This window comes from Tetrao urogallus (assembly GCF_951394365.1).
Source record: "Tetrao urogallus genome assembly, chromosome: 20".
Classification (NCBI taxonomy): Eukaryota; Metazoa; Chordata; class Aves; order Galliformes; family Phasianidae; genus Tetrao; species Tetrao urogallus.
In genome coordinates this window covers 6692047-6714428 of record NC_136833.1, presented here as the reverse complement: position 1 = coordinate 6714428, position 22382 = coordinate 6692047, and the positions used below count along the sequence as shown (strand labels likewise).

General features: G+C 39.5%; 1 protein-coding gene across 1 annotated transcript in view; it reads left to right on the top strand.

The window, feature by feature from the left end:
- Positions 1-21128, top strand: part of NCOR1 (nuclear receptor corepressor 1) — a gene marked incomplete at both ends in the record, with an annotated part of 43006 nt that extends 21878 nt beyond the window's left edge. The window contains 31 exons of the mRNA XM_079545310.1: positions 205-267; positions 792-931; positions 1654-1780; positions 2426-2669; positions 2876-2884; positions 3467-3593; positions 3907-4102; positions 6708-6868; positions 7236-7356; positions 7478-7579; positions 8052-8149; positions 8921-9089; positions 9632-9772; positions 10842-10925; positions 11415-11671; positions 12053-12413; positions 12905-13129; positions 13774-13983; positions 14614-14763; positions 15077-15250; positions 15679-15844; positions 16119-16615; positions 17069-17197; positions 17364-17524; positions 17769-17992; positions 18403-18540; positions 18676-18818; positions 18972-19025; positions 20077-20298; positions 20533-20712; positions 20941-21128. Coding sequence (XP_079401436.1) covers positions 205-267; positions 792-931; positions 1654-1780; positions 2426-2669; positions 2876-2884; positions 3467-3593; positions 3907-4102; positions 6708-6868; positions 7236-7356; positions 7478-7579; positions 8052-8149; positions 8921-9089; positions 9632-9772; positions 10842-10925; positions 11415-11671; positions 12053-12413; positions 12905-13129; positions 13774-13983; positions 14614-14763; positions 15077-15250; positions 15679-15844; positions 16119-16615; positions 17069-17197; positions 17364-17524; positions 17769-17992; positions 18403-18540; positions 18676-18818; positions 18972-19025; positions 20077-20298; positions 20533-20712; positions 20941-21128 — 5261 coding nt within the window. The remainder of the gene's footprint in view (positions 1-204; positions 268-791; positions 932-1653; positions 1781-2425; positions 2670-2875; positions 2885-3466; positions 3594-3906; positions 4103-6707; positions 6869-7235; positions 7357-7477; positions 7580-8051; positions 8150-8920; positions 9090-9631; positions 9773-10841; positions 10926-11414; positions 11672-12052; positions 12414-12904; positions 13130-13773; positions 13984-14613; positions 14764-15076; positions 15251-15678; positions 15845-16118; positions 16616-17068; positions 17198-17363; positions 17525-17768; positions 17993-18402; positions 18541-18675; positions 18819-18971; positions 19026-20076; positions 20299-20532; positions 20713-20940) is intronic.
- Positions 21129-22382: the final 1254 nt, after the last annotated feature.

Below are 22382 nucleotides of genomic sequence, written 5' to 3'. Positions count from 1 at the left end.
AAAGGAAAGAATGGATCAAAAGAGGAAAAGGGGCCCTGCTGGGAATGTATATTTCTGTCTTGGCTTAATGAAGACTATTTCCCACCGACAAGAGCAGCTTTCCCATGTGTCTTGAATAAGCCTTACTGTAATGGATTATGGGATGCATGCCATAAAAGAAACTGTTGTTCTTTTTTTCTGATCAGCTATCATTTGCTCTTTCAGCTTCTTCAGAGCCTGTGGAGACATCCCGCTGGACAGAAGAAGAAATGGAAGTTGCTAAGAAGGGTAAACTTTGTAAAAATTTGATTTACTTCTGATTACTGTATTTACTGAACTATTGAATGCTTCCTTCTGAATTCTGTAAGTACTGTGATTCTGTGCAGCACTACACTAAATGAATTATTTGAAATTTGCTGTTTTTGTGTTTACAACTTACAAAAGTTCCTTTTGTGCGAGATGCGAGACAGTCCTCTGACAGAAAAGTCAGTGTGTTTTGTAAGCTGTCTATTCATTTGACAGATAATGTTATCTCTAAATATTACCCATAAAACCAGTGTTTTCACAGAAGTATTATGTATTAGCAACAGCAGAGTTAAGTCTGAAGGCTTCTTTAGCAGGCATTTTGATAGACAGTTTATTTTCCATCCCCATAGTTAGTGGTCGCATAAGGATTCTCACTGTGATAATTTGTAAGGACAGCAATACTTCAGTACCTTCCTTTCCAACTGCTCGTGTTGCTCAATTTATGAGGGTTTGGATCTCTGAATTACTCATTATAGCAAATATCTGTTTTCTTTATGTCTGAACAGGCCTTGTGGAACATGGCCGCAACTGGGCAGCAATTGCCAAAATGGTTGGGACAAAAAGTGAAGCTCAGTGTAAAAACTTCTACTTCAACTATAAAAGGAGACATAACCTGGACAGTCTCCTTCAACAGCACAAACAGAAGGTAAATACAGTGGACATTGCATATTTTGCAGAGAAAAATTTAGGATCTCTGAAGTCATTCATTGCACTTCACTAAAACTGTTTTGCAGTCGCCACTTGTTTCCGTTTCTGTTTTTGTGTTGTGGCGTAAATCTAGAGAAGGCAAGTGATGCTCACTGACCTGTGATAGTAATCACTTAATGCTTTAAAATACAATAGAAAATTGTCTATTGGATGGCATGCTTAAGCTTGAAGAATTCCTAAGTGTTTTTATTTGTACACCAGCAACTATAGATGAAGTTCAGGGCATGGCTATGGAAAAGTTACCTTGAAATATGTCTCAGTGCACAGTAAGCACTGACCTTACAGAACAGAGCAACAGTATTAATACAAGAGCATGAGCTGAAAGTTCTGTGGCATCTGAAGTGGAAGTTGGTATCCTCTATGCTGTAGTGTCCTAGTCTTCTCTTTGCTGAAGTGAAGAGCATTGGTTTCTCTGTTTGCTGCAGTAATTCCTTTTTTCCCCTAAATGTGTATGGAGACAGTGGTTTGTTCCCAAACTTACTTTTGGTCAGGAGCAGCAAAAGCTGTACAGAGCTTGAAAGAGTATGTCCTTGCAAATGAGTCTGTACTAAAGAGATTCTGTGCCTTTCATTTCAACCTGAGGTTAAGAAATGAGACTGCATCTAGAAAGAAAGAATACTTTAAAATTTTCAGTACGTATAAATGCCATGTATTTATCAGTCCTCACGAAGGCCCCGTGAAGAGCGAGATGTATCACAGTGTGAGAGTGTAGCTTCGACTGTGTCAGCTCAGGAGGATGAGGACATCGAAGCATCTAATGAAGAAGAGAATCCAGAGGACAGTGAAGGTAACTTCGTGGGAAGGGGACGCCCATGTGCACTGGAAGGGAAAGGTGTTGATCGGAAAGCTGGACTCCATTTCATAATGTCGTACTCAAACAGTTGATTTTCAGCTTTTGGAATTTACTTCACTAGTTGTATGTGGAGAGGAAAAATTGTTTTTGGTATTGAGCAGTCTGAAAATTGAATCAGATCTTTGCTAGTCGATGCTCTTAGGGCAATTGTCTTGTGTTTTGCAGACGTATATTTCATCGTTATAGTAAATACTAAGTAGCAGTTGACTGAAGCTTAGTTGGATCTCATTTAATGTTGAGTCGATTCTAAAACTTTGTAATTTTCAGGTGCTGAAAATAGTTCTGATACTGAAAGTGCTCCATCTCCAACTCCAGCAGAAACTGCTAAACCAACTGAAGAAACTCCATCTGAGAGTGCTGCTCCCAAAATGACCACTGAGACGGCAGCAGAACAGGAATCTACTGTTAAACCTGCAGCCAGCACATCTCCCTCCGTAACATCCCAAAGTGTATCAACAGCTGAAAGTCAGACCTCTGAGCCACAGGTTAAGGAAGAAATAAATACTGAAGCTGAAGAACCTATGGAGGTTGACAGTAGAAGCCATCCAGTTGAAGCTAAGCCTGTGCTTAATCTTCCAGTGCATACCAAAGTTGAACCTGTAGAGACTGAAATGAGGCTACCAGAAAATATTCAAGTAAAAATAGAGAGTGATACCAAAGAGAGAGAGGTGGAGAAACCCAAGGAGAAGTCAGAACCTGAAGAAATGGATTATAGTTTGTCACAACAGGTTAACTCGGCAAGACAAGAATCCCATTCAGATAATGATTCAAGTGCCACCTGTAGTGCAGATGAGGAAGTTGATGGAGAGCCTGACAGACAAGGGTGAGTTTAACTATTTAGCATTCAAGAACTTCCGTATTTAAAAAGCTGATATGGTTTTACTTAGTGATTAAAAACTGTCATCAGTAGTGACATTTTTGAGCTCTTTGCTCATCCATGCATGCTTCCTATTATTTTTGCCTGAATTCTTTGTTGGGATGCTTCACTCTTGAGCTTGGTGACGTTACCTGTCTCTGCTCTCCCTTTAGTCCTGATCCGTAAGCGCGCTTACGAGTTCTGCTCCTCATCCACCCCAGTGTATTTTGTTGGTGAGATTCCTCTGTAACCATAGCGTAGCTTCAGAGCCGATGCCTCCTCTATGCCAGTGGTCTTAATATACACACTGTACCAAGGATAGCTGTTAAATGTCATAAGTATCCAGTGTCATTGTGCTGCATGTGCTGTTTTGAAGAGTGCAGTTGATGGTGTTTCTCTCTGCCTCTTCAGACATCACAAATGTATTAGGTCTCTGGGTGGAAATTCTGTTATACACTACTGTTTATGTATAAATCTTGCACTTCCCACCTATTTTTTTTCAAGGCATTCTTTATAAAGAAGGTTGCACTCTTGTAATACTGTACATACGGAAACTGCATACATAAATATATAGTTCTGAAGATTTTGTACACTTGTTATTTCTGTGACTCTTACAACACAGAAAAATCTGTTGCTTATTCTACCTGATGTACTTTGGGACAAACAAAACATAATCTTTATTTCGTTTATTTGATGTTGTCCAGCATGTTGAATCTTGGTCTTTTTGGTGATGCTTTTTCCCTTCTTTCTCTCTCTTTTTCCAGTATCTTCAGGGAGTCAAAGCCCTCATTGTTAAACCCAGCTGGATCAATACTGGTGTCACCTACAATAAAGCAAGGGCAGATGGACCTACAACAGCTTCACCACCGAGCAGCTGTCATACCACCTATGGTATGGGAGTGTTTTAAGTGGTGTTTGAAGGAATATTTGTTTTCCTGATAGCTAGTTTCAATGCTAAAGCAGCAAATAGTTTTGAAACAAAGAAAGAAATACATTGTTTACTTTGTTATCGTGGTACTTTTCAAGAGTGAATTAAATGAAATAGAAACAAATATACAAGTATTGGCCTAAAAAGAGAAGTAGACCATTTGAAGTGCTCATGCAGACTGTACCCCTGATGCAATGGGGCCATTGAACAAGATGGTTACTTCAGGAAATACTTAGTATTAACTTACCAATTGTGAGCATCTTCCCCTCTTTGTAGGTTTCTTGCAGTCCCTGTACTGTTCCTGTTGGAACACCAGTGAGTGGTTATGCTCTCTATCAACGGCACATTAAAGCAATGCACGAGTCAGCACTGCTGGAGGAGCAACGCCAGAGGCAGGAACAGCTGGACATGGAGTATCGAAGCTCTGTGAGCCCGTGTGGCACTTCCAAAAGCCCTAATGTTGAGTGGGAAGGTAGGTTTTACATCTGTCGTGGAAGTAATTCTACTGTATGTCACATGTTCACCTCTCTGTCTCGTTTAAGAAGGAAAATTTAACGTACTTTTGATGAATTCCTGCTTTCTTAAGGAATTTGATTGAAGGAGCCAGTCTATTGTAACAGGTCCTGCTACAGTTACAGGGTTAGGGAGCTACCTTATAACCTCACTGAATAAGGCAAATTGGGCTCCCTTAGGGTGAGGTCAGAATTTAGTGTTCAGAAGCAGCTGAGCAGATGATTGTCTTTATGCAAGAATTGTGCATATTCAGTGGAAGCCCCAGTTCTTCTCTGTAAGTGTTACCTCTGAATACCCAATGTTCTTTACTGGAGGAGGAAGCAGTCCAGAAAATGCATTGTAACAGGGAAACAAAACCAGTGAGGCACCAATGTACTGAGCACTGCAAAGTTAGAGATATCCTCATTGATGTCTAATTCTTCATTCATTGATTTAATATCCTTGTGCTTTGTGTCTGGTGGCTCCACAACGTTAGCAATATGAACTGTTGTGTTCTTTGTGCTCTGAGTATTTTATATTTAACATGTGTAAGTTTAAAAAATATGCTATGAAAATGCTTCGTCTTCATTATTTTTACCTAAAAAGAAGGAAACATACTTTTTTTTCCCCCTGTTAAAATGATGAGAAAGGGAGCTTTTACACTGAGAGAGTGGGTATAAGGTTGTGGCTTTTGGAAGCTGCTTCTTTAGGTGCAAAGTCACGGTTTGCTCAAAACCTTTGCTCAAGTACCATTTAGCTAAAATATTACCTCAATAAATCTTGACGTTGGCAGTACTGTGTTATAAACTGTGGGAAAGTTCTAGCATGAAGTCTGCCCACAAAAATCAGGAGTGTTACTGAAGTAGTGGGGGGATAACATGGTTAATGCAAATGGGTTCTACAAGCCTGGACGTTTTCATCTGCAAATTAAAGAGGCTGACTTGTCATCAGATCATTACAGTAGCTACTTCCTAAGATGCAAGTTTGTCCTTTCACTCTTGTATGTAGGAGGGAGCATGTAGTCTCTGTAAAAATCATCAGGAATTTCAGCTGGACTGCAGGACCTGCTGCTGAACTGGCTTATGACAGTTAAGAGGTGTAAAGGGACCAAATACTGTTTTTTTCACAAAGTTTGAGAGTTGTTCAAAATTTTGTACAGACCTAAGAACATAATAAATTAAGTTGCACCTTTAATCTAATTTTCTAATTATTTTGGAAAGCAACCTGATACCTATGTGTAACTTAATTAAAAAAAAACTTGAAGTCTTTGCCAAGGACAGTATTCTAGAATGAATTTATGTATGTATATGTGCACATTGATTTTGAAACAAATGCATGAGTCTGAATTATCTAAAAGATAGCAGTGCTAAATACACTCACCGTCTACTGGTTGCAGTGCTTACTTGTTGTAAGCCAGGAAACTGACACAAGAATTGGTATCCTCATGCCTCAGTATGTAGCACTTTCATTCTTTTCATTTAGGAAGAGCCCACATGCCCAACTTTGGAATTTTTCTGTTATTTCAGTGCCAAGTGATGTTTTGAAGGCAGTTGTTTCCTTTTTAGTCAAATTGCATCTTTGCATTTAAACATCTGTACCTGCTGAGTACAATCTGACCATTGTAATTGGCCCTTTGCTAAAATTCTGTTGCATGCTGGACCTTTTGACTCCAATTTCTAATCTTAGGATTCTCCTCTTTTTTTAACCCTGATAGGAAAACCAGTGGCCTATATGCCCTACGCTGAGGTCAAGCGAGCAATAGAACAGGAAGCACAAGTGCAAACTACAGCAGCAAGGTCAGCATCACCATACAGGCTGTCTCCAAGAGAAGTCAATAAAGCCTCTCCTCAGCCCGATATGAATGCAGCTCGCTATAGTGTCCCACCAGGTAAATGCTTGTTGTGGTACCACAGCACTGTGTGGTCTCTGAAAGATGGACTTCTTTTACTTTCTGCAGTATCAAATTATTCTCTGAGTGCTTTGTGAACTAACAGAAGAAGGGGGTTGTTTGTGTGTATGTATTTTTCTGCCTCCAGTGAGGTTGTGGTTTTGTTAGTCCTGGATTTTGTTTTATCAGCTAACATGTATTTTACTTAACAAATAGGATGATCTGTAAAGTGTTAGAACAGCGTAGGGACAAAGTCATCAAAAGTTTTTTCAGCTCAATATGACAAATACTGTCATCTTCAGGCAGAGCTGAGAGAAGCCTAAACTACACTCTGCTCAGTTGTTCTTATTCTTTAAATAGAATGCTTTATCTAAAAACAGGAAAACAACAAAAAAGATGAATGTACCCTGGATTGTTAGCTTTAAAAATTCATTTTTAAGAGTTTGTAATTCTAATGGGCAGCTTCTGTCATTTTTTGAACGCCACTGCAAGGTTGGGTATTACCCACTTGATTTTTAAAGCATGACATATTTGGACACAGTTTCAGAGCTGGAAATACATGAGATAGCTTTTGGGTATTGCGAGGCTGTTCTTGTTGGAAATTGTCAGATGAGCTACAGAATTTGTGTTCTTGTCTCTCTACTGACTAACAGAGCTGAAACAGACTGTCATGTTTAATGTACAATTTTTCCCTAAGTTCTGCAGCCTGCTCCTCATCAAGTAATAACCAATATTCCTGAAGGAGTCCGCCTTCCTACAACCAGACCTACCAGACCACCACCACCACTCATTCCATCCTCTAAAACAAGTGTGCCATCAGAAAAACCTTCTTTCATTATGGGAGGCTCAATCTCACAAGTAAGAGAATTATTCATTGAAAATCTGTGCCTTGTAACAACACTTTTTGCCCTTTCACCAACCTCCAGGATCTTGTATTCAGTAACACGTTCACAGCATTAACAGTTAAAGATACTACACGTGTTATCTCTAACAATCCAGGAGGTGTCTTATAAAATAAAACATGCTGCAGTTGTTTGTGTTTATTACATAGTTGAGAATGCACTGTTCAGGTGGACTGCATCTCTGCTCTGGACTCCTATAGTTCTGCACTTATTTTGCAGCAATGCTCTGTAGCATTTTAGGATGATAGTTTTAACTGTCTCCTTCAAACACAGAAGTGAATCTTTTTTCCAGAACCAACAATTAACATAATGTATTGTTTCAGGGAACACCTGGCACTTACTTAACATCTCACACTCAAGCTTCCTATACGCAAGAAACAGCAAAGCCATCAGTGGGTTCCATATCACTTGGACTGCCAAGGCAGCAGGAGTCAGCCAAATCTGGTAAGAAAAGAGGAGCTGACATACCTTTTGGACAGACTGTTTAATAGCTTGTAACTAAGACAGTGGGGGAGAGAATACCAGCAAGCAAGAAAAAAAACCTTTTATTTTTTCTTCTGAATAGCTTCCCTGCCTTACATCAAACAAGAAGAATTTTCTCCCAGAAGTCAGAATTCCCAACCTGAGGGACTCCTGGTCAGGGCACAGCATGAAGGTGTTGTTCGAGGTAATGTCAGTCATACAGTTTAAGAAAGAAATTTCTTTCTGGGAGAGCAGAGAGTTTGAGCCTAAGCTACTCAAGTCTTATTTTTAAACATTAAAGGATTAATCTGTTCCCTTGTTTCTGAGGCATGTCTACATGTGTATTAGTAAAGCTCCTCTTGTCTGCATATCTCGTTTTAAAAAAATTGGTTTCCAGAGATGCCAGTTTCACAAGTGCAATACTTGTGAAATATAGAAATATTTCAGAGGAGAGGAAGCTAAGCAGCGTGGGTTAATAGCTTCGCATGCCATAAAAGGGCTAAGTCAAAAGAGGAAATAGTTTAGCTGCCTCGCATACACGTTGTTAACAAGCTGAAAATTTCCCTGTACTTTAGGATATAAACTAGTGGTTCTTATTACAGTTTCTGTTTCAAGTAGAGTGGCTATATTTTCTGTTGTTTGCTTTTTTATCTATACATATCTTTATTTTAAATCAGGCACCACAACCATACAGGAGGGAAGTATAACACGAGGAACTCCAACCAATAAAGTTTCTGTTGAGACCATTCCTTCTTTGAGAGGCTCCATAACTCAGGTATTCTCTCACTGAGAAGGCTGTAGCATAACGGTGTATTTCAGTTATTGCTGTGATTGTATTTTTGCATGTCTAAAAGGAGTAAATACCACAGAACAGGAACTACCTCAAAAGTTTAAATAGAATTAGATAGTCAAATCCAACCATCAATGAAGTCAGCACTGCAAGGATTTCATCTTCATGTTTTCAAACTTGTCAAATAAAATCGCTGGAGCTTTTAATATATATAACATATACATGAGGGCTTATTAGTGTCATCCAACCTTTGTGAAAAACAGCATCATGCCTGAGTTCGAGTAGTAAAATCAGTTGTAACCTGTCTTGCACAGAGGATGGATAAACTGTTTTAAATGGTGATTTGGGATCTCTCTTAGTTACAGACAGCAATAGGAACAATTCTATTCTCAGAAGGGTAGATTTCATTACTGTAGATAGACATACATCTTAATGGCTCCAGTAAGTATGTAGAGTGTGCTGTCTTTCCCCCAGGTGATACTATGGTGTAAATGTTCTAGTTCACTAAATAATTCTATAATATTGTACTCCCAATTCTGCTTTATGTGCTTTTTTTTAAAGGCGAGAATTGCTTACAAATAATTTTATTAATATGTGGGTTAAATTCCTGATAATAGGGACAGAAGCTTAAGAAATGCTGCTTGTTAAAGTGGTTGGTGTTCTAAATCTTAAAAATAGAACACTGTCCTTCATAGCTGCCTATTTTCTTGCTTAAATACACATGGTCTGAATTATATTTGATTGATTTAAATGCAGGGTACACCAGCTCTGTCCCAGTCTGGCATAGCAGCTGATGCGTTACTGAAGGGGACTATTACCCGGCTAGCTACAGAAGACAGCAGCCCAGAAAAGTGCCGAGAGGAAGCTTCAGCCAAAGGCCATGTTATTTATGAAGGCAAAAGTGGGCATATTTTATCTTATGATGGTGAGTATTTATATGTTCTACTCGATGAAAGCCAAGACTGCAGTGGATTCTGCTCAAGTCTGTGTGCTTCCAAATGTATGGATATAAAGCTCAGTCACTGGGTGCCACCTGGAAGAAACACTGACCTACCTGTGTGTTTCTGTGGGTATAAAGACTAAAACGGTCCGGAAATTTTATGTGTTCTGATGAGTATCCTGTATGTGTAGATAAAATGTAGTTAATTCAATTGCTGTGCTGCTGATTTTTATTGTGTCCTGAAAAGATTTTTGAGACAATCAAGTTTAAAATACCCTATATTAAAATAAAGGCCACAGGTTTTTTGTTGTTTTTTATTTTTAAACTATGCTTCATTTGAAATACTGATACGCAAGTAACTGAGAAAGTGCTTTGTTTAACAAACCATGAAAGATCATTAAGCTTTCATTGTAATGTTTCAGTATTACATCAAAGTCATCAATAAAGTATTAATGTCCTCAGGTCTCATTAAATGTAATGCTCATGACTTCTGCATTTTCTAACCACATTTCTCTAAATGTTACCAGCTATTAAAAATGTTCGTGAGGGAACAAGGAGCCCAAGAACTGCTCATGAAATTAGTTTAAAAAGAAGTTATGATACAATGGAAGGAAATATAAAGCAAGGAATGTCAATGCGGGAGTCTCCAGTATCTGCACCACTGGAAGGTAAAAACAGCTGCTTCTGAGTTGTTTTGTGTTTTAGTCAGGTCTTTTGTATTGATGTAAGATAACCTAGAATTGTCTTATGGGGCACATTAAAAGAGGAATTATGTTTACATCTTATGCCATTAATAAATCCGTATAATAACTACTACAATAAAAGCATGCTGTAGTTATTACTGGAGTAGAGACTTTCTATTTCTTTTGCTACTGGATGGTCCCCATAACTGCAGGTGACTCAGCTAGCACATGTGTCATTTTCTCAGAGAAGTAACGGACTTTTCACAGTTCCAGTGAATTGTTGCAAAGCTCAAACAGCACTGAGTCATACTGGTGTTGACTGCATGGACGCACAGCTCCTCAGTTCAGTATTGCTTCTCTGCTGTGGCACAGTAGTGTAACGTGTTTGCTATGACATTTTGCTTTCCTTCACTAAATAGCTCAGATTATGCCAAGCAGAAGATTTACACAGCTGCTGTATTCTGTTTCTGGGCATCCCTAGCATTATTTTGATTTAACAAACTGCAGTCGGACTAAGATTGTAAAGGTCAGCACAGGCCATTATATAACTTTTATGGTTGTCTTGTAAAACACAAAATATCAAGAAAATATTTCTTACCTGAATTCTGGAATCTTGGTCCTAAGATGCATTTTTGTCCCACCTTTGAGTAGCCCTTAAAGGACACTTTGGTTTGTTTTCATCAGATTGAACAATGAATAAGACGTTTCTAAACCACGTGTAAAAACTCAGTGGTACCTTCAACTTGCTCATGCACTTGGTTTGTCTTCTGGAAAATAAAGGAAAGTGTTAAGTTTTGGAACAAGTTAAGCTGAACTGTAAAATAACCTTCTGATTTGAAATACGTTAAAACTTGCAGTGGTGTAATAGCATTATAATACTTGAACCAAAGAACTTCGTAGGGCAAGATGGTCTTCTGACATGTTGATGCAAGGCCTGGCATAATGAGGCAAAGCTCTGGGCATACAGATAATATCTGTAATTATGTAAGAAGGAGGAGGGTGTTTTTGAACACTTGTTATTTAATTCTTTAAACTATGTTCATTTTAATTTCAGGTTTAATATGCCGTGCACTGCCTAGGGGTAGCCCACATGCTGAACTTAAAGAAAGAACCGTGTTGTCTGGCTCTATAATGCAAGGTAAGTTTTGCTAGTTTGGAAGGCAGGCATTAATTACATTCCCAGAAATCTGTTATTAAGAATGGTAGCTGTGTTAAGAGTAGAGCTTATTTTATTAGACACACTTTCTAGTACACCATATGTAAAACTAATATATTAAGTGTCGATATATGTATTTTTTGAAAATAGATTTTTTTCAGTACAAATTGTCAGTGTTTAGCACTTTCTCCTATTTTTAAAATTTTTTTACAAAATTTTAAATAGACAATAATAATTCCCCCCAGACATGAAGGTGTATGGTACTGCTTTTATTTCAGCATTTGAAATAACCTGGGATACTTTGAGTAACTTGAAAATCTGTTCACTGTGATTTTTGTGACATAGTTTTACTCTTGTTATCCATTATCATAGACTCAGCAAATCAGAGTTCTAATAGCTAATTACTCTGCTTATGAAAAAGGAGTTGTAGTGATAATTAATACCAGTGATGTGACTTTCTTTCTATAAAAGGCACACCAAGAGCAACATCTGAAAGTTTCGAGGAAGGCTTGAAATACCCTAAACAGATTAAGAGAGAGTCACCTCCCATAAGGGCGTTCGAAGGAGCCATCACTAAAGGGAAGCCGTATGATGGAGTCACTACCATCAAAGAAATGGGCCGTTCCATCCACGAGATCCCAAGACAGGACCTGTTAAGCCAGGAGAGTTGCAAGACTCCCGAAATCGTGCAGACAGCCAGGCCAATCATAGAAGGCTCCATATCTCAGGTAATTACAGAAGGCACTCATAGAATCTTATGGTTGCTTACACAGTCAGCAGTGAATCAGTTCCAGGTATTTGAGTAAGGACAAATGTGTAGGTGTTCTGTTTGTTTTCTTTTCCAAGAAAGCTACTGATGTATGAGGCTTAAATATCCTCTGTGTGTTAGAGAAATCTTGACACTTGACCTGCAGGGAACACACTCACTAGCAAGTATGATGTAACTGACTAGTAACAGTGGCTAAAATCCAATTATGTTCTATGCTGTGACAGCAGCAATGAACTATAAATATCAGCCATGTGATTACTTTTTAATTTTTCTTTCATTTTTTTTAGCAGGAGTGAAACACTGGCAGAATAACCTCACCTGATCCTTCTTTCCTTCTCAGGGCACACCCATAAAATATGAAAGCAATTCTGGCCAGTCTGCCATCAAACACAATGTAAAATCGTTAATCACTGGACCAAGCAAGCTACCCCGTGGAATGCCTCAGCTGGAAATGGTGCCAGAAAATGTGAAGGTGGTGGAGCGAGGAAAATACGAAGATGTGAAGACCGGGGATGCAGTTCGTTCCCGTCACACGTCAGTAGTCAGCTCTGGTCCCTCTGTTCTCAGGTCAACTCTTCATGAAACTCCTAAATCACAACTGAGCCCTGGGATTTATGATGATACCAATGCACGGAGAACACCTGTGAACTATCAGAGTCCAATGTCCAGGAGTTCACCTATGATGAATAGAGTTAGTGAGGGTATGTTATTCTGATCCACAGTAAGAGAACAACTGAGTAATTTCATTTGAAATGTATTTTTAACTTCTTTTTTCCCGTACCCTGTTCTACTTTATTTTCACTCTAATGGTTCCTCTTGATTTGGAGGTTGGTTAGAAGGAATTAAAGAAGGCTATGAGTTGTTAATTGAAATAAGAAAATGAAAATCTGCCGTGTCATAACATGGAGGTCAAAAAGTAGTTCAATCTCCATTGGCATTTGTGTTAATGTTATCTCAGAGCATAATGTTCTGAGGGCAGAAACTACTTCTGTATTAGATGTTCCTGAAAAAGGAAGATAATGTGGCACACTGCAAACAAATGTAGTTTTAGGACTTAAACTTTCACTAGATATTTTGTGATATAAAATACTGCCTATGATTTATTGTAATTAATTGCAGCATGTATGCATATAGCTGTATCTCCTATTGAAAATATGTATTTTGAGTTTGGATTTTTCCTGATTTTCATTAGCTGGAATATCTTCTGGAAAGTCAGCAAATCATGAAAGGAAAAACACACTTACTCCCACACAGAGAGAGAGCGTGCCAGCAAAATCTCCGGTCCCAGGGGTTGATCCTGTAGTGGCTCACAGTCCTTTTGACCCTCATCACAGAGGGGCTACTCCTGAAGTCTATAGGAGTCACCTCCCTCCTCACTTAGATCCTGCTATGCCATTTCACAGGGCTCTGGATCCTGGTAAATCTGTTTGTGTTTTGGCTTTGTTTGTTTTTAGAAATATTGTGTGCTTGGCACAGGAAAGATGTCTTAATAAAGCTCTTAGTGAGGGGCAGATATAATTTAGAAGGAGTTATATATACACTGCTGTGGCTTGATGTCTAGCCAGGAAACTTACTGTAATATTTCTTCTGGAAGCTTCAGATGGTATTTTAAAATAAGTATTTGTGAAATGTATTAAAAGCTTTCAGGAAAACTGTGCCAATAAGGTTGTGGAAGATGCCACAGAATGAAAGTGTAATCAGAACTCCTGTGTTCACTTGAGAGATTATCAGGTTGTCTCTGATGATATTAAGTCAGTAGGCCTCTATTTAACATAATCTGTCAGTCTGACTTTGTGGGGTGCTGTAACCTTCTTCAGGTGTTTCAGCCATTCATTTTCAAAACTTTATGATTTTATTCATGTCTCTTCTCTAGGAGAATGTGGATTGCTTAGCTTTTTCTGTCCACATTCAGTGCTTATATTCAATAAAATACCAGTATTACAGTGCTATTTTGATTCATTATGAGAATTGATAGCACTTCTCACTGAAACTATATAAACATCTGAAACTTTGATTCTGTATCTTGAGCACTAAATCTTCTTTTTCCTTCCTCACCCTCAGCTGCTGCTGCTTACCTGTTCCAAAGGCAGCTCTCACCCACCCCAGGCTACCCAAGTCAGTACCAGCTTTACGCAATGGAGAATACACGACAGACAATCCTAAATGACTACATTACCTCACAGCAAATGCAAGTCAATTTACGTCCTGATGTAACCAGAGGATTATCTCCCAGAGAGCAAACTCTAGCTCTCCCGTATGCAGGAGCAAGAGGTATGCCTATGGCGTTTGGTCTGGTGTTATTTAAAGCGTATTTTGGATAAGCTTGGCAGAAGGGGTTGATAAATGATCAGAGCTCTGTTCACTGTGGAGGGATTTACATTTCTTAGAGGCACAGATTTCTGTGAAGACTTAAATGGAACATAGTTTTGAAGAGGAGTTTCACACTGAAATGAAAAGTGCAATATTAGGCTAAAATAGTGAACAAATAGTTACGAATCCCTGGGGTTACATGGCATTCTCAGGAGTCAGAGATATAACAGGAAATGGCTGAGCCATGAGCTTGGTTACTGAACGTGGTAATCTGCCTGTCATTTAAATCAGTTTGGGAAGTTATTCGTAGAATGGAAGATAAGAAATGTGAAGGAGTTAGTCCAGTAGGACTGACTATCTTGGGGATGAGATACCAGCTCTTGCAGCGATTTAATTGGCTGGAAAAGAAAGGATAAGTGTTTTTCATAGTAAAAGTTATACTGGAGTGTGTCCTGTGCATTTCAATGTTTCATTTTATTTGTTGAATGTAAGAAGTCTGGAAAAGGGTGTTATCAATGAACAGCGTATTTAACGTGTGGGCCTTTGGTCTGTCCTTGAAAAGTCCTTCTTACACGTGTCATCTCCTGACAGGAATTATTGACCTGAACAATATGGCTCCCACTATCTTAGTGCCTCATCCTGGAGGAACGAGCACACCACCCATGGAGAGAATCACTTACATCCCTGGTACTCAGCTTACATTCCCCCCTAGGCCTTACAATCCTGCCTCTCTGTCACCAGGTATAAGCCGTTAAAAATTGACTGCATGTTCACTAACATCCAATGGTGTGTTAAAGGGTGGAACTTGGGTATCTAATCTGTCTAGTTTTAACTGTAGAGAAAACCCTTTAGTAAAAAGCTGTTCAGCTTTCCACTGGCTGTGTGCTAAGCTTTTGCTTTCCTAAATAAGTGGATAGACTTGACTGGAAAGGAAATGGATTTGGGAAACTTGTTGCAAGTAGGTGGCAGAATGCATCGGACAGTGTTTACATCAAACTTAAGTGCTTAAGGTCAGTATTTGTTTTTGCTACTTCTTGTCTTGTGGATGTTTCAGGACACCCTACACACCTGGCAGCTTCTGCAGCTGCAAATGCTGAAAGGGAACGGGAAAGAGAGAGGGAGAAGGAGCGGGAAAGGGAGAGGGAACGAGAACGGGAGCGGGAAAGAGAACGGGAGCGAGAAAGGGAGAGAATAACTTCAGTCCCTGCTGAGCTTTATCTTCGACCAGGTGAGTGTGCATTGCTGCATTTGGATCAGTCGTCTTGTAGACTGTAACTGCTCATTTTCTATGTCCACTGTAAACAAAATGCAGCTTCTTAACAACACAATTGCTTGGTACCGTTTGGCTTTAAACTGAATGGTGATTCCTAACACTTTGCAGTTCTGGTTGAAACTTCAGCAAGTACCAGGCTTCTTCATCTTTCTGTCACAATGATGAAGTACCCAGGGAAAGGTGTGAATCTCAGCCATGCTTTGCTACTTACATTCAGAACACTACTACTTAAACTCTTAATAACAAACCTCAGTTTGTTATATCTATAGTAGTGGTGGCAGTTGGGAAAGAATGTGGAGGAGAAAACACTGATATGTAGTTCTGTATTGTTATAAGAGTTATTAGTACTTATTGTTTTTCCCTCTCTGCTGTATGTCCTGCAGGAACAGAGCAGCCTGGCAGACCTGGCAGTCATGGATATGTTCGGTCCCCATCCCCTTCAGTTAGAAGCCAGGAGAACATACTGCAGCAAAGGCCTAGTATTTTTCAAGGAACCAATGGGACGAGCGTAATCACACCTTTGGATCCTGCTGCTCAGCTTCGTATCATGTATGTTTCTTAAGTTGCTGTTCCAGGGATATCTTTTCTAATATTTGAGCCTATTAAAGTTTCATTTAGTCTGAGGAAGATTCTAAGCAACTAGGATGTACTGCTGTCAGATGGCTCTTGAATTTATTGCATTTTCACTCAGTTCGGTTTAGATAGAGATGAGTGTCACTAAAGCTTTACTTTGTTTCCCTCGTGAAATGACTCTTTTTTATGTGTGACATAGTTCAGAATATTCAGTGTGATATAATTTGGAATATTCGATGTTTGCCAACAGGCAGCTCACTCCTGGAGCTCCCTCCATAACTCAAGGTTTACCTGCTTCCCGCTACAATACAGCTGCTGATGCCCTTGCTGCACTAGTAGATGCTGCAGCCTCTGCTCCTCAGATGGAAGTTGCCAAAGCAAAAGATACCAAGCACGAAGGAACCAGGATAGAAGAGAATGTGGGACGCAGATCAGCTGTGGTTACTGAGCAGCAGCAGATAGAGCAGAAAACACTGGAGGTAGAAAAGAGGGCTGTCCAGTGCCCCTATACATCTGCAAATTTTTCTGGTGGCAAATCCCAGGGACAGTCTTCAACAGTAGTCTATTCAGAGGCTGGTAAAGAAAAAGGACCTCCTCCTAAATCCAGGTACGAGGAAGAGCTGAGAACTCGAGGAAAGACCACAATTACTGCTGCTAACTTCATAGATGTGATCATCACTCGACAGATTGCTTCAGACAAGGATGCACGAGATAGGGGCTCTCAAAGTTCAGATTCTTCCAGTAGTTGTACGTATCTTAGTAACTATCTACTTCTTTACTGTCTTAGCCTTGTAGGGAGATAATAAGATGTGAAGTGATTCTGATATTTAATGATAAAATATTTGGCTTTGCACAAATCATGTGCTTGATAGGTAAATACAGTTTTTGTATGTAGTGACTGAGGATTCTTGCAAAACTGTAGCTCATAGCTTTCTTTGGTTTCCATGCTGCATCATGAAGTGGAGGGTATTAGAAGTAACCTTATCAGAAGTCAGGAGATGTAAAATAACTGAGTTTATGTTAGAATGTTCTTCTGTAGAAATTTATGTTTCACTGCAGTTCTTATTAGAAAAAGAAGACAGTATTTTGACTTCCATTGTACTGGTGTCATTTTGGTGGAAGCACTAGTGTTGCTAAAGTATAGACAGCAGAAGTCTGTAATATTTACACCTTATTCCATAACCTCTGCTTGATAATCAGTATCTTCTCACCGGTATGAAGCTCCTGGAGATGCCATTGAGGTGATCAGTCCTGCAAATTCACCTATACCAACTCAAGAAAAGCTACAGCCCTATCAACAAGAGACACCTAAACCAAGCCAAGCTGAGGGTAAGTTTGCTTATGCAAACATGCTGGCAATTATCTTCCTTGTATTTATCGTGAACTCAAAACGTAGTTAAGATACATCAGTTTGTAACTCAAGAATCTTTAAGAGCTTTGAAACCTTAAAACTTCAGTAATACTGACCTTTATGACTGCCCTTTTGTTCAACTAGGTGACCCAAACAGGCAGTATGAAGGGACGATTCACCGTTACAGGGCACAACAGGAACCTCCTCCTTCACCCCAGCAACCTCCACCTCCTTCCTCCCAGGCTGAAGGGATGGCACACGTGCCCAGGACGCACCGACTTATCACCCTTGCTGATCACATCTGTGTAGGTTTATTTGCAGATACGAAAAGTTATATTTCAATTATGTAAACATACATTTTGGAACATTAATAAAAACTAGTAATTGTAGAATTGCTATAGGGAACACTATGCACTAATGTGTTTGATCTTGCAGTTGTTTCATGTGCTGCAGTTAGTCTCATACTTGTCTCGTTCACAGATTTTTTTAATATTACTCTGTAACCAATGTCTGACCAAATTCTCTCTGTTTGTTTTTGGACACAATCAGCAAATTATTACACAGGACTTTGCTCGAAACCAGGCAGCTTCTCAGGCCTCTTTGCAGCCTCCCACCACTACATTCCAGAACTCTACCCCAGCTCCAACGCCTGTTTCTACCCGAGCAAAAACATCAAATCGCTACAGCCCCGAGTCACAGTCACAACCAGTCCACCATCAGAGGCCAGGAGCCAGAGTGTCACCTGAAAATCTGTCTGACAAGTCCCGGGGAAGGTAATGCATGTATTTGGTTTAACTGCAAGTTTAGTTCTCAAATATGATAATTACAAAAACTTGGGTGGTAATCCTTGTGTAGATCAGGATATCGGAAATAGAGGTAACCTTTGATCTTGCCATGTTTTTGATGATTGTTTGGCTCCATAATATCACTTATAAATGTGTTCCCCTCCCTACCAATGCTTGATTTCCAGTCTTTAGAGAAGTGAAGACGTTTAATCACTTAGAATTTATGACACTGAATTCTCTATAATTATTCTGATATTTTTGTGATCAAATATACTGATGCGTGTAATGCGTATAACTAAACAGAAATAGTTATTGAACAGTCAGAATGCAATTGTGTGTGCTAACTGCTGTACTTCATGCATTAAGATTACTTATCCATCTCTGAATTCTAAATGTAGACCTGGAAAGTCTCCGGAGAGGAGTCATGTTTCCTCAGAGCCCTATGAGCCAATCTCACCCCCTCAGGTCCCCGTTGTACATGAGAAACAGGAAAATATTCTATTGCTTTCCCAAAGAGCTGAGCCTACTGAACAGAGGTATGTGTAGAACTGAGATCCTGAGGTAATTGTAAAGCAGATGAATGTTGGAAGTTTCTGCCTGTGACTGCTTTTGGGAAGAAGGTAAATGTACAGTGTTAAGAAAGTTCTTTCTTCGACACTTGCTGTTGGCAGGACTGACTCTCGCTCCCCGGGCAGTATGAGCTACCTGCCTTCATTTTTCACCAAACTTGAGAATACTTCACCCATGGTAAAATCCAAGAAGCAAGAGATATTTCGAAAGCTGAACTCATCTGGTGGAGGCGACGCTGACATGGGTATGCAGCTCTTGCTTTTTCGCTGAATTTTTCCAACTTGAGATTTGTGTGACTGCTGTCCACAGATGTTCCAACATCAATGTGTTTCAAGTAACGTGAATGAACATCAATAGATACTGGAAAATTCATTTAAATGTTGTATTTCAATTGCAGCAACTGCTCAGCCAGGGACTGAAATATTCAACTTGCCAGCAGTCACTACCTCAGGTGAGTTTTTCAGAAAATAAAACTACTGATGTTTCAGAGAAGGTAAACTAATGCAATATTTTAATGTATGTGCTTTGAGGAATGCAGTAAGTGAGAAAATGAAAACTTGAGAAGTAATATCCCACATGGAAAAAAGTTTGTCATAGGAAGAAGCAAAAATGATTGAAGATTTCAGAAAATATTTAAACTGGGGACTTAGTGTTTTATTTTTGTGTTGTCTGCAAATCTTACGGAGAGAAAGCCATGAAGTTGGTTAGCATCTAACTCAAATAGAATTCCAATACAGTGTAGTTCAACAAAACTTGAGCTTAGGTATCAAATGTAGTTTAGCTGATAAACCAGGATACGTGAAATGTGTAGTTGTTTGTTTGTTTGTTTGTTTTTTATTTTCCTCTGGAAAATAAATTAAAATTCCAAACTTCCTGTCACAAAAATATTAAAGATAACCCATACACTGCGATGTTAAAGCAATCAGTGAAAGAGAATGGAATAGAAATAAGGGAGATAAGAACTGGTAAATCTGAGCTGAACTGCAGATTGCCTGTAAGTGATTTTGGCCAGCGGCCTCCTCTCCTCATACAGTGATTCTGCCTTTCAAGTGGAGGAGGTACTGATCTCCATCAAACTGGATGGAAAAACAGGCTTTTGGAATAAAAATTGCCACAAATCATACTTCATAAGATGAATTAGCATGGATCATTAACGTGAGGAGTATTTTTCTTGTCTCTTGTCTTACAGCTGATGAGTAGTTGCAGATTTTGACTTGATATGCTTTTACAATCAGCATGGTCAGCTTCCTTTGCTTTGTTGTTTTTGCATTTTTTTAATGTGTAATGTACTCTATTGTGGATATTTGGTGTTTGCTGGCACACAGAATTTCCTGCCATTGTGAGCTGCTTTGGAGCAAGTTGTTTTGCATTTTAAAAAAATCTTTTTTTTTCTCCTAACTTTCTGCCTCTCTCTAAAATCATCTTCCATGTCCCTTTGTAATTTCTGAGATATATTTTTTGCCTCCCCTCCCACCTTTCCATGTATGTTTTTTATCTCCCAGGTGCAGTCAGTTCTAGGGGTCATTCCTTTGCAGATCCTGCCAGTAATCTGGGTCTAGAAGACATTATTAGAAAAGCATTGATGGGAAACTTTGATGACAAGAGCGAGGATCATGGAGTTGTAATGTCACAATCCATTGCAGTAGCACCTGGCAATTCCAGTGCTGTGGGATCAGCAAGCAATGAGACACGCAGGGAAGAAGCCAATCCATCACCCAATTCAGGTGAGGCAGTTCAGCTCCCACATATTTTATGATTAAAAAAAAACAACACAGAAAACATTTCTAGCAACAGTGTTATTAGTGACTGTATCAGCTGCTCTTCTAGTTGTAGTAAATCAGCATTCCAAAAGGCATCAGCTCGTGTTTGGTGCTAAGTGATCATTTATAGGAACCCATATAGAGGCTAAAATGCAGCGTGATGCTTTTTGGAAAACGTGTCCCTTCTATTTCCAGGAGGGGGAGTCAGCAAGCAGAAGTTAATTGGGAAATCAAACAGTAGGAAGTCCAAGTCTCCGATTCCTGGACAGGGATATCTGGGAACCGAAAGACCTTCTTCTGTCTCATCTGTGCATTCGGAAGGGGACTACCACAGACAGACTCCGGTGTGGGCCTGGGAAGATCGGCCTTCATCAACAGGTGAGACATGCAGCTTTTCTGTCAGCTTGATGCACTAGATATGCTAACTGTGGAGCAGTCAGACGCAGACACAGAGCTCTGCTGTGTGTTCATCAAAAGATTGCAAGCGTTGTCTGAAACTGATTTTTTTCTGATAGTCGTCGCGCCCAAAGCCGTGCTATCTGTGAATGTGAGCTCTGATAACTCCTCAGAACGGCACATTTGACTTGCAGATGCTCTCTCATCCAGGTTCCACACAGTTTCCTTACAACCCGCTGACAATGCGGATGCTCAGCAGTACGCCGCCGACCTCCATCGCGTGCGCCCCGCCGTCCATGAGCCAAGCAACCACTCACCAACAGAACAGGATCTGGGAGCGAGAGCCAGCACCACTGCTTTCAGCACAATATGAGACTCTGTCTGACAGTGATGACTGAACTATGCAGATATTTTTGTTTTGTTTTTTTAATTTGCGGGTCAAAACAAAAGATTTTATTTTTGACTTGTGCCCAGAGAGACTTTCCAAGAGAGCGAGGGCCACACAATGAAGAATTAATGGAGAGTCTGTTAAATGCCTTCAGCACGGCTGTGTGTCGGAGGATTGTGATCAAGAAGGTTGACTTACTAAAGATAAATATGTAAAAAGTTTTTAAAAATGTGGACTATTCCTGTTCTACATCTATTTGTAAAGAAAACCATAATGTCTTTAAATCATTCTTCTGTAAATAGAGAGTACTTTTTGCAGTGTTTTTTCCCTTGCTATAGTATCTGGTGTACTTATGTTCAAATCATTGCCTAAACTTTGGGGGTCATTTTGTAATTTTTTTTAAAGCATTTTCTCAGTGTAGAGTTACTCCTCATAACCGTGGCCTCCCTCCCAGCCTCCCCTAACCACACCAAACCTCCCAGCCAGCCCAGCGTCGTTGCCCGTTTAATGCTGTGCCACTTCTTGCAGGCATTGTGCTTTCATATTTTCTTCCCCAGCCACACTTTCTCAGTGGTGTTCAAGCTCTTGTGAAGATGTTGATTTATTTTTTTTTTAAGACTGACCCCGTACTGAACTGTGTACATGAACATAGCAGCTCGCTGGAATAAGATGATATATTTCTTTGAATTTTGAATTCTGCCACATTGTACATTTTTGGTGCAGTTGATTTCATTTAGCAACACTGCAGAAATATTATTGCATGGGTATGTTATGGTTAATTTTAAAAAGGATAAAAAAAAAAAAAAAAGAAGAGCAGCTTCTGGAGGCTGTACCTCACTGTTATGCACACTGGGAATTTCAACTGTGCCCCCAAAGCAAACCTTAGTGTTCTGTGTTTCTGCATTGTATGCAGTTGAAATAGGCTACTAAACCTTACCGTCGTGTTTAACCACAGCAAATGGTTTTCCTGGACAGAGGCTCTGGGTGGATTGATGATAAGTCCTTCAAGAAGGAAAAACTCTACATCCCAAGTTGAAATAAAAACAGAATGCTTTTATAGAATAATTGAGCAACACGAGTCAGCTACTTGACTTCTGTTACAGCAGTTTGAAATAGGTACTGTGATTTTTACCTTCCTTCAGACTGATTCTACAATCTTGATGTAACAATAATTTTGAAGCCTGTGTTCACATCCCAGTTCCTGACTTTATGAGAAAACTTAAAGGTAAAAGTCCTTACAAATGCCTGGCTGAACTCCTGAGGT